The 11,479-nt window shown below is 46.3% G+C and overlaps 1 protein-coding gene across 2 annotated transcripts in view; it reads left to right on the top strand.

Annotated features, from left to right (window-relative positions):
• The first annotated feature begins 480 nt into the window (after window positions 1-480).
• Window positions 481-11,479, top strand: part of SEPT8 (septin 8) — a 30,728-nt gene continuing 19,729 nt past the window's right edge. Inside the window, exons 1-4 of one of the 2 annotated variants that reach the window (XM_009584560.1) lie at window positions 481-595; window positions 3,659-3,854; window positions 4,512-4,698; window positions 10,380-10,541. In XM_009584560.1, the coding sequence (XP_009582855.1) occupies window positions 3,688-3,854; window positions 4,512-4,698; window positions 10,380-10,541 (516 nt within the window). In that variant the 5' untranslated portion in view covers window positions 481-595; window positions 3,659-3,687. The remainder of the gene's footprint in view (window positions 596-3,658; window positions 3,855-4,511; window positions 4,699-10,379; window positions 10,542-11,479) is intronic. The other variant, XM_009584558.1, reaches the window with a different exon arrangement.

Below are 11,479 nucleotides of genomic sequence, written 5' to 3'. Positions count from 1 at the left end.
ACAAGCCCACGCTGCTTATGGCAATAGCGAAGGGAAAAAGATCAAATACTCGGGGGAAGATGCAGAGTGTGTCGAGCTGAATTCAGTGCTGGAGGATTTAAGAAAATAAAATAAAAAAGGACAAGGAGAAATGAGTGCTAAAACACACAGTGGTGGGTTTTCCTTTGCTAATCTCTCCCAGCTGCATGTAGTTGGAGCTCGTGCTGGTGTTTTCTTTTCTTTGTAGCCTGGTAGCTTAGTTCTCCCAATTCCCCATTAAGATCAGTATTTTTCCCTCTCTTTTCTGTGGTTGGTAGCGTGTCGGCGTAGCTGCGCTGTGGCGTGCCAAAACACAAGCTCTTGCGGGCAGCATTAGGGTTTGTGTTGGTGGCTCTGCAGTGCCCGGGAGGGTGGTTATTTCTTGGGCTTGGTGGTTCCTCTCGCGTCTCTGACTTGCCATCTCAGTGCAGTTCTGCTAATCTGGCTTCTTCTCCCTACCAGAATGAAGAGAAGAGGAACCTTTCCCTGGGGGGCCATGTCGGCTTTGACAGTCTCCCCGATCAGCTGGTCAGCAAGTCTGTCACGCAAGGCTTCAGCTTCAACATCCTCTGTGTGGGTGAGCATGGTCCTCTGCAAACAGACGTGGGCTGAGCTGTCGGCGCGGTGAGGTTGGGACCAGGATTTCTTGTGTGTCCTGCTGCACCACGGGCCTCGGCAGTGACTTTAAGCAAGTCAGAAATGCCTAACTCTTTGGGGGAGAAAAAAAAAAAACCACAACCCCACCATAATCATTTCAATGAACTTGAGCTCTCTGGATCTTGACGTGCTTCTGAGCTGGGACTTTCACAAGTGACTGTTGGAGATTCATTGCCCAAAATTAGAGAGAGTTTTGGGAAAATGTTTAATATATGAACTTTCTGCCTTCGGTGAGGAGGGGTGGGAGGAAATGCAAAGTGGGGTGACTGGCATGAGCAGCTTTTCAGTGAATACAGTGTCCAAGTAGATGCAGTCAGAGGCACTATGTGGTAGCTGAGAGCTGCTGGTGATAATTTGGTCATTTCTGAGTGTAAGCCTGCACCTTAAAGCTAGGGATAAGAGGTTTGTATCTGAGTTGGTTGATGCTTTCCCAGGGTGAGTCAAAGGGCTTGAAACATGACCATCTCTGTGCCAGGAAAGGCAAAGGGAGTGTTCCTGTTTTCATTGAATGTAAAGTATTTGTCTTGAAGATTGTGAGCAGGTGTGAGAGGCTGACTTTAAAATAACCTCATTATATTCTTGGTTTTTAATTTTGGTGTTGATGTGATCTAGCAGGTGATGCTGGCTAGAGTACTAGAAACCAAATCCTTCCAGTGATGAGATGAGCATTATTTTCACTTTGGCTGGTTCTTATATTGTGTATGAGGTCTCAAGTATTATAACCTGCTTGACCAGCAGAAGTACGTCCAGAGATAGCAGCTCCCTGCCTGGCCCTCGATCTGCCCGAGGAGAATGTGGCTCTGTATAGACTGTGCAGTGAAGCCCTGACAACTTGCACAAGATGCTTGTGCCATACCTAAGCCACTTTTGCGTATCCAAACCACAAGTAAAAAGCATAGCTGAAATCACAGCTGAACTGAATTCATAGACTTGTTCCTTACCAGAAGGGTAATTGCAGCAGAGGGCAATATGTTTTTAATTAGTGTCATTCTTGGGGACACCAGAATGGATACTCCTGCATTTCTATCTGGCCACACCATTTGTGACACACTGGAAAAAATTACCGCTTTTTTTTTGGACAAGAGGGGAAAAAAACCCCTGTGCTGCTGTTGGCCAGTTCCTGCTCCCAACTGTGCCCATAACTGAACAGGAGAACGTGGCTTACATCAGTAGTGAGTTCTCCATATGACTTTGCTTTCAAATTAATCTAGAGCACCAGGCTGTTTTTATTTCCTTGCACAACTCTTAGCCACAGCTGGTAGGAAGCGGTATGTGCCTCTGTCGTATTTTGAGCACCATGAGGTATTTATTCTCCAGTGAATAGCAGAACCTGCGGTGCTTGAAGAAGGAAAAAGCCCAAACCGCTTGGCAGCAGGCATGGCACCTCCCTCAAACAGAAACTTGCTCACCCTCCCGCTCTCCCATCGGTGCGTCCACTGTAGGGCTCCTCGGAGGTGGCTGGGTTCAGCGAGAAGGGCTGCGCTCAGTAGAAGCAGTGGCTGTCTATGCCAAAGGTGTAGCACGATGGACTGCCTGGGAAGTGAGCAGGGAGCAGAAGGCTGTTTCCTTGGATTTTGCCCTCTCCACTCCCTTGGCCAATAGGGCTGCGTGTAGTGAATGAGGAGTTTAAATGGGGCCCCTTGTAGGCCAATCTGGAAAATATCAGTGTCTCGTTTAGCTACCAGGAGCAGCAGTTCAAAGCCTTTCTGGCTCACAGACAGCCTGTGAGCCAAATATTCTGGGATGGAGCTTGGTTTGTGATGCATCCCAGGTGTCCCTCAATGGCTGTTGGAACAGGAGGACTACAGATGGGAAACTTCTCCTAATCTTGCCCCTACTGGGTCTCCGAGAACTATTCTCTCCCTACCCAAGTTCCTCTGCCATTCCCTCTTCACTCCATGTTCTCTCCCTCTGCATATCTCAGAGGTTCAAGTTGGCAGAATTTTTTCTAGAAAGATGAAGATGCCTGGAAGTGCCTCCACTTCAAGGCTCACCAAGTGCCTTGTGTGGAGCTTGCGGTGCTTTTCAGAGGGTACAGTAAAAGAGCCACAGAGCTGACTCTGGTGTAGCTGCTGTGTAGATGGAGGGGGAAGGGGTTACAGCAGAATGGGCTTTAATCCTCTGACAGTTATTAATGGGACATGTGGGACTACAGGGTTGAGGCTGTGGAAGAGGGACAAGCTGCTTTAAGGCTTCCAGGCAGACCAAAGTTCAGCTGCACACTGAAATCACGAAACCTTCATCCAGTATCTTTTCTGCTGTGAAAAGAGATTTTCAATCTGATGGCAAGTTGTCCTAGCAGATCAAGAGCTGTTTGCTTGCTTCTCTGTGCTGAAATAGGCACCCAGATTCTGTCCTCACAGGGGTCTCCACTCTCAAAAAAGGCAGGTCCCCAGAGACTTTAATGGCAAGAGAAAGCAAAGAGAGAAAGTGGTAGAGAAGCCTGTTAAAGTTGGGAATCTCACAGAAAGGAGTGAGAGGAAACCTCATTGTTAGGCTTCCCTGTCCCCTCCACAGCACACCAAACACCCATCGCTTTGTGCTGATCTGCAGCGTTACCTGGAACTATCGCTGTGTTTGGGACAGCCAACAACTGAGCCAAATAGTCCTTGTCAGTAGGAGCAGCTGAGTTTTACTCCATCTCATCTGAAGACTCAAAAGACTCCATTAAAATTGTGCTCTCACCTGCTTCTCTGGTGCAGGATGCTGAGCAAAGTCAGGGTACATGGAGGGGAAAATAGTGTGGTTTGCTGTGCTATATGATCCTCGCTGGGGAGATGAGACCAAAGCGCTCTGTGTTAGCTTTGCATTAAGCATGGGAGGCTTTCAAGAATGCAGTTACCTTTATGACAATTATATGTCTGTCCACAAGCAATTTGTAGTAACCTTTCACAGTATAATTTAGTTCTGCTCTGTAATTAATGTTCTTGAAGTACCTGTGACAAATTCATGCTGCAGTGAGCTGATAATTTTTCCTTCTTAGGTGAGACCGGCATTGGGAAATCCACACTAATGAATACCCTCTTCAATACCACGTTCGAGACAGAGGAAGCCAGTCACTATGAGAGCGCGGTTCGCTTGCGGCCACGGACCTACGACCTGCAGGAGAGCAACGTCCACCTGAAGCTAACAATTGTGGATGCAGTTGGATTTGGGGATCAGATAAATAAAGATGAAAGGCAGGTCTCGTGCCATCTGCTTGGCATTTCTGGGCTTGCCTCTGATGCTTAGATATGAACTGCCTGCAGAGGAGGATGTCTGTGTTTCTGTTAACAGCCCTGCAGTGGCTCTGGTTCTGGGGACTAAGTGTGGAGGGAGTTGGGTGAGGACCCAAAAAGAGAGGTCATAGGAGGTCTTTCCAGCAGAGAATGGTATCCTCCAGGAGCATGAGCAGTTAACAAGCTGTCCTCAGTACAGGGTTGGGAATTATCTGGCAGTGATTGGTGTCTCTGGACCTGTCTCATTTAATTACACAGACATCTTGTTCAAGCCCCAGGTAAAGGCTTTCTGGGACTCCAAGGTCTCTCCTTGGTCATGTTGCATTGCTACAGCCAGATGGCTCAGCCCTGAGATCTGGGCAAAATTTGATCTGTGGAAGTAGTCGTCTTTCCATGCTCCACTGTCCTTAGACTTTGCAATGCAGCCTCAGGAGACTCCGGCAACCTTTGGATTATAAGGTCTGTGTGTAAATACCACACTTTTCCTGTTGTAAGGCTAAATTGTTTGAGTCTTATAACTATTTTTAAAATGATACCATGGCACGTCTAGGAGAACCTAGCCTTCAAACTGTTTAATTTTGAGCTCCAGTATCTGGGTTGCTAATGGTATGGTTTTAGTTACAGGCCGATAGTTGAGTACATTGATACGCAGTTTGAAAACTATTTGCAAGAAGAGCTGAAAATCCGCCGATCTCTCTTCAACTATCATGACACGAGGATTCATGTCTGTCTGTACTTCATCACTCCAACTGGGCACTCGCTCAAGTCCTTGGACCTGGTGACAATGAAGAAGCTGGATAGCAAGGTAAGGGATTGGAGACCATGGTCCCTCTTTCTGGAAGGGGTGATCCTTCTGTTAATATTAATTGTCATGAGGAAGTCTCTGTTCCTTCTGTGTAAGTGCTGGACTCCTTCCTGCATGTTAGCTGAGCTGTTTTTAGGACTCTGGTAAAACTTAGTCTGCTCTGGTGGGTTGCTGAGGTCCTGTGCTTTTTTTCCTCACTGGCTTTCCTGAAAAATATCAGGTTAAAAAACCTGTTTTCCAGCTAGCTGTGTGAAGTCTAGAGTGTTCATCACTGTAAGAACCTTACCCAGATTAGTTCGTATTTATCAAAGCCATCAGCTGCATCTTTGTTAGCTCTTCTTTACAGGTGTGCAGGTAAGGATGTGTTCCAGCTCCTGCAGTTGAATTGTGGCAACTGCAGAGCTACCTCGGCTGTCCTGACCTGTCAGCAGGGACAGGGGGACCGAGAGCAACCAAAACTGTAGATGTGCTAAGGTGGTGGTCAGTACAGAGGAGACAAGGGCTGAAGAGAAGCGTTGGCTGTGCGTGCTGGCGCACAGGGAGTGCGTGAGCTGTCACTGCTGGTAGATGATCTGTATAGGAGATCACAGTATCTCCTGAAAATGTAAATATGGTGAGAAATTCTCACGGTCATAAAAGAGGGTCATGAGAGGGTCTAGCTGGGGGCTGCTGCTTTGTGCATAAACTGTTACCGCCTTAGGGGGCAGTGGGTTACTTAATGGGTTACTGCTGATATTCCTGCAGCTCGGAGGAGGTTTCTGACACACTTTTGGTTGTTCCAGCTGGCTTCCAGGGAGCTGCAGGAGGCTTCAAAGGTCACTAGTGACAGCAGCATCTCTTCTTTTCTTTGCAAGAATTTCCTATCTTTCAGAGCAGTATTTCAGCAGCAGGGTGGTTCCTTTCAGATGGCAGTTGCTGATCAGTCTGCAGAGGGGGCAGGCAAGGCAGCTGAGACCCTGCAGTAGCTGGGGATCCCCTGAATTACATTGAGGGAATGCTCTCTTCTCTGGCTGTTGTCCATGTGCAGCTCTATCGGACTTCCCTGGTGGGTAGAGTTCCTCATCGCGGAGTCCCTGCTGTTTGCCCTCACCACCCGGGGCTGTTGGCCTGCTTTTCCTTGGCCCCACTCCAGAGCAGGCACTGGCTTCCCATTGCAGTGGGCTGTTTGTAACCGTGATGGCTGTTACACTGACTTCATCAGGAATCCAAAAACTTTCCCTTAATAAACTCTTGTCTCTTGGCACGATGCCAGCATTACATGTTCCCAGAAATATGTTTGGAGGAAAGCTTTTGCACGATTCCCCTTAGTGCTGGTGGTCCCACAAAGCTTTTCTCTTCCTTTCCTTCTGCATTCCCTACTTTTCACATCTCCCCGTGGCTGCCTTTAATGTGGTCCTTGGGTAGTACCAAAATAAATCCTTTGTACTTGTGCAGAGATGAGAAATTTGTGCACACGCAAGCTTTTTATATTTCTAAACTTCCACTTAAATAGTCCTGTTTGAAGTAATTTTATCCCTTTGCCTCTGATCTCCCTTCTTACCACAGTGTGAGAACATCTTGGATTTCATGGTGTGGTGGCCTCACACAAGCAGGCACATGGAAATGAATAAGCAAGTAGAGACCATTGATATTTTCTGGATGTCAGGAGTTTATGTTGCATTTCTGCATTGGTGTCATCCCAGGACATCAAGGTGCTTTCCAGGCGTTCCTTAAAGATTTGTGCATGACAGCTCTGTGCCCCTTTCCCAGTACATGTGAACCATTTGTGCTTGGGGGCCAGCGTGTGGACAGACTGAAGCGGGGTGTCAGCAAACCCCGGGCAGCTTTCTACCTGCTCCAGACTGGTAACAGCGAGTGGTTACCGTGGCTGAGCAGGGAGGTGATGTGCACTGACTCACGTCTGCAGCCATGTGAGCACTCCTAAACCTGGCTTTCCTCTTGGGAAGCTTTACGTGGCTGGTGGCCCCTGTTTTACAGTTGCAGAATGGAGCCCATAGAGACGAAAGGTGTATCAGAGGCAGTGCTTTGCTGCGTGCTCTGCTGGCTCAGCCTCTGAGACTAGTTTAACAAGGGTTTTGTAGGAACCTGGCTCAGTTACACCTTTACTTTAGCACACCAGTGGTGGCATGGCATCAGGTGTTGGGCAGGCTTCTGAATCTGTGTGATGATTTCAATAATGAATCTTGCTTTTAGTGTAAAGTTTACAAAATCCCTTCTGGGTAAAGCTGTTTTGTAAACAAAATCTTCCATTGTACTGTAATACAATATTTGTTCGGCTGAGCTCATGGCCAGCTGTTGTCTAGGGTATTTAATTACAGCCAGAGAGCTAGAAGCATCTTCAGAAGTGGTTCTAGGTAGATGAAATGTGGCTGGCTGGTAGGTGGGAAGCAGGTATGACCTGGGCAGGGGTTGGCTTTCCATTGGATTTAATCCGGGAAAAGGAGGCGATAAATAAAATTGCATCTGTATCACATGCGAAGGTGACTTATTGATTTAAACCACAGCCCTGACCTGGAAAGTGAAGGCGCAGCTGTGTGCTGCCATGGGCATCCCGGGGCTCCCTGGTTGTTGTCCCTGGATGGTTTCCAGCGTGTGCTGTTTACAAGCTGTGGCTAATTGCTTGCCCTTCGTGAGCTGACACATCCTAGGCGGGTCACTGGCCAGTAGGGATGCTTCAGGCCAGTTTGTGCCTCTGCTGTTTGGTTTCCAAGGTAGGATTTGCCTGTTGGCTTCACTGGGACTTGCATTTGGGAACACTTCGGAGATGGGGGAAAATCCAGCTGTGTTTCACAGGGTGAAAATGCATGTAACCTTATTACATTAGCAAAATTATTTTCTACCAACTTATTTCAGCATGTTCTTCTAAGTTTTATTTTTGGAGATGAGAAATAACTCTGTGGTCAGAATGACTTGAGAAGGAGGTGCATTTTATGTGTGTGCATGTGAGTTCACTGTCTTGTCTGAAGCACAGACTTCCTCTGGCCGTAATTCCAACTCCAGCAAAGACTTCCAGCACATGGACTGACAGTCAAGGGAACGCTGCATGCCTGTGACATTCGGTGGGATGACACTCCTGTAGTTCACATCATGATTTTATTACTACATCTTTAAATAGAGAATATTGCTTTTCCACCATGAGATATAAGAATGTTGCTCTGGGATTTTGCCTGCAACCCAAAGTAAACGTTACTTGTGTAAAAGTAAGGGTGGCGAGAGAAACATCGCATCGTTCTGGCATCACTTCCTTTTGTTGGGTTTTTAAAACCTGAAGGAGAGAAGAGGTGACTTTTCTTCTCTAGCTAGTGGTGTGTCAGTTTATTTGGCCCTAACCTCTGTGCCATGTACTGTGGCCTTTGCATAGAAATGGATGTGTGGAAGGTGCTGTAGGAGGGCAGGATTAGACATACAGTTCAGTTCGGTAGCATCTCATATCTCATTTATTTCTTGTCCAAACTTTTCCGTCCTTTCTCCTTATTATAAAGGGATGGGCTCATTCTAGAGTTAGATAGCTTTTGGGTGCCAGTGCTCAAAATCAGAGAAAGGAAAACAGGAAGATAATTTTATGGTGCTCTGGGTATCACTTGTTAACTGTGGGATTCCAGCTTGTGGGTTTCCAAGGCATGCATGAAATCAAAATAAAAACAGTAACAATTTTTAAAAATTAAGGAACTCACAAAGGAAGAAGAGAGAAGGAGGGAGATACACCCAATGCTATTTCCAGGACTCCCAGTACTGGTATTGGCTATTGACTACTAGAAATACGACAACTTGTAAAAACCCTTTTGGGTTTTGAACTCCGTGATAGCAGATGCTGACTGAGTTGCCTTTTCAAAGCATGAGGAACCTGGTTGGAGGGCACTTGAACCAACCTTGGTGTGCACCTTCTTTGCGTGCTGCTGGAGCAGCAGCTGTGACCACAGAGCCTGCCTTCTCCTGCTGCTGGGGAAGCCGTGCCAAGCTCCAGACTCTGCACCTCCTGCCTCGCTGTAAGCAGAACTGAGCTGGTGCTTTTTGGAAGAAGAGGAGGGGGAATTGCTTAGGCCAACTGAAAATGGTCTAAAATCACCTCTTGTGCTGGTTTGTGCTGGCTGAATGGAGAACATGAAGCCCTGCACACAGCAGCTCCCTGGCAGTGCCTTTCCCCTCGCAGATACTGCTCCTGAGCAGGTGGTACATGAGCCCTGAGCTGACCCTTTTTCTGTGTGAAATGGTGGATCCAAGCCTCCTCAGGTCTTAGCAGGTCAGCGAGATGCCCAGCTGTGGTCACGGCTCTTTTTACCTTTGTAATGAGGACATCGACCTGCTGAGGAGTGGAGTGAGACCAGCAGACCTTGTTCTGTGTTGGTTTGTGGTCCTTGGTAAAAGAGGCCAGATCAATGGCTGAGAAAAAAAAAGAATTTATCCTCTCAGATAAATTTGCAATGAGCAAATTAAGACTATTTTCTTTGGAGCGAGTAAATGCTCTTGTATTTAGTGAGTGCTAAAACAGAGGGGGGAGAAAAAATAAGAAGTATGGAAAAAACACTGAGCTACAAAGAGAACTTGAGCTGAGGAAGCAAGACCATTTATTTTAATGGGCACCCATTGGAGACCAAATGGCTGTTAGGAATTCCTGCTCTGTAGGACAAAAAGCATTGGCTCTTGGGAAATGTTAGATGGCAAATCAGACTTTCCCCTCACTTGTCTGAATTCTTCTGTTTTACTGCTATGAATTTGGCTGGTGTTCAGACAGATGAGTTTTGTTGTTGTTTGTTTAAGCAGTGGTTTGCAGTATTGCACGTGGCTTTTCTGGGCATAGCAGCATTATTTAATAGAGGTTCCTGTGACAGATCCTGCCCTGCTGTAGCTCTTCCAAGCACGTGGCCATAGTGAACCACATTCCTCCTGAAGGATGTGAGATGTGGCCCTCGTGTGCTCTCGATCTTGGTATGTACTGGGCACGGGGAGACCTCCCTACTCTGCAGATTGCGGGTGGCTTTGAAACCTGGGTTGATGAAGCTGCGCAGAGTATTGTGCTTGCTGACTGCTGATGCGAAGCCAAAGCTGAGCAACAACAGCATGAAAACAAATCTCCTGTCTGCTGTATGGTACCCTGCACCTTTCCCAGGCGGTCCATATAATCCGCACAGCACGCCTGAGTTGTGATCCTCACAGAGAGGCTCAGGGAGTCCTCGGGAAGGATCCGCAGCTGCTGTGAAAGCATCTGAGGAGTCCCTGCTCTTCCTGCTTAAGCACGGGAAGGCTTCACATCAGCTCGCTGCAGCGTTTCATCTTTGCACTTGTCTTCTAAAACGGTTTGTCAGCACAGCCAGAAGTGGATAGGTGATAACTCCAGATGTGACAGTTATGCTGTGTCTGCCTCCCTCAAGTGTGTAACAAAATACATAGGCAAGAGCAGAGGCTTTGATCTGCTCGTTGTGTATTTATTGCAGGGTGTTTGTCTTTGGTTTATCTGGAAGTCTTGTATCTTAAATTAGTCATGGAAAACTCTTCCCTCTAGTGTTCAGCTGGGCTTGTGCTGCAGCTCACATGCAAAACGTAGCACCTTTGTGGTTTTACAAAATGTAAAGCAGCTACCTGGATAGGACCCATGCCACCCTGCAGGCACCCACGCTCCCGACAGAGCTGCTTGCCTGATTGCTGCTCACCTGGTTATTTTTCCTTCCTTCCTTCTGCTGTAGGTGAACATCATCCCAATTATTGCCAAAGCAGACACCATCTCCAAGAGCGAGTTGCACAAGTTCAAGATAAAGATAATGAGCGAGCTGGTCAGCAATGGCGTGCAGATCTATCAGTTCCCTACAGACGATGAAGCAGTTGCTGAGATCAACTCTGTGATGAATGTGAGTAACACTGCCAATTGCGTTGCCTCCAGAAGTTGTGACAAATTAAATTATTGCACAAAAATGCATTTGAAGGGCAAGTTTCGTTGGGATTGTCCAGATGCTAAATCTGTTTGAAAGTTGAGCTGTGGATCTGACAGCCGCCTAAGGCTGTTGCATACAGAATTAATTAAAATATGTGGGCTCTCTGGAGAAACTCAGCTCAGCTCTAAAATTTGTTTTACTGAATTTTTGAAAAAGATTTTCTTCAAAATTAATTCTGTCTGCTTTTAGGCTACTTTCCATTTGAGGAGGGAGGAACTTTGAATAAAAATTTTACAGTTAAGATTTAAATTAGCCTTCTGACTTAAGGAGGCTAAGCAGAGAAAACCCAATATAAAATAAAGAAGAACAATTTTTAGACTTTATTTTGTCTTTTTTGAAATTCAAAGATCAATTTCAGACCTGGCTGAAGCACGTGCAAAACACTTTCAAGTTTCCTGTCTCCTATATCAGAGTATACCTATTGCAGTAGAAACAGCTGAAATGTTTCCATGTTAATTTTTTTAAAGAAAAAGTAGCTTTTTCATCAAAATCAACATTTTCCTGCATAGCTGTTTCTGATTACATGCTTTGTCTTTTTTCACCACCACCGCCCCCTTTTTTTTTTTTTTAAAAAACTTTCAGTAGTCAATTGATTTCTGGGTCAACTAGATATGTGTTTTCACTATAATAGTGCTTTTTTGCTGAATTCATGAAAAATCTGGAGGATGCACTCTTTTTAAAATAATCGCAAGCTCTGTGCATTGGGGAGAAAAACAGGAGCCACACTTGGTGGTGTTTTTTTTTTTTCTGCCCCCCCCACTCCCCCAATGAAAATATTGTTGGCCGCTTCTCTACCAGTTCCACACTTCTGGATCCATTTCCTCCTAAATGTGAAGGATTTTGTCAACCTCGTC

The sequence above is a fragment of the Fulmarus glacialis genome, unplaced genomic scaffold (genome assembly GCF_000690835.1).
Source record: "Fulmarus glacialis isolate BGI_N327 unplaced genomic scaffold, ASM69083v1 scaffold10939, whole genome shotgun sequence".
In the NCBI taxonomy this organism is placed as follows: domain Eukaryota; kingdom Metazoa; phylum Chordata; class Aves; order Procellariiformes; family Procellariidae; genus Fulmarus; species Fulmarus glacialis.
Note: the sequence above shows the minus strand (reverse complement) of the source record. Positions and strands in the feature narration are given on the sequence as shown.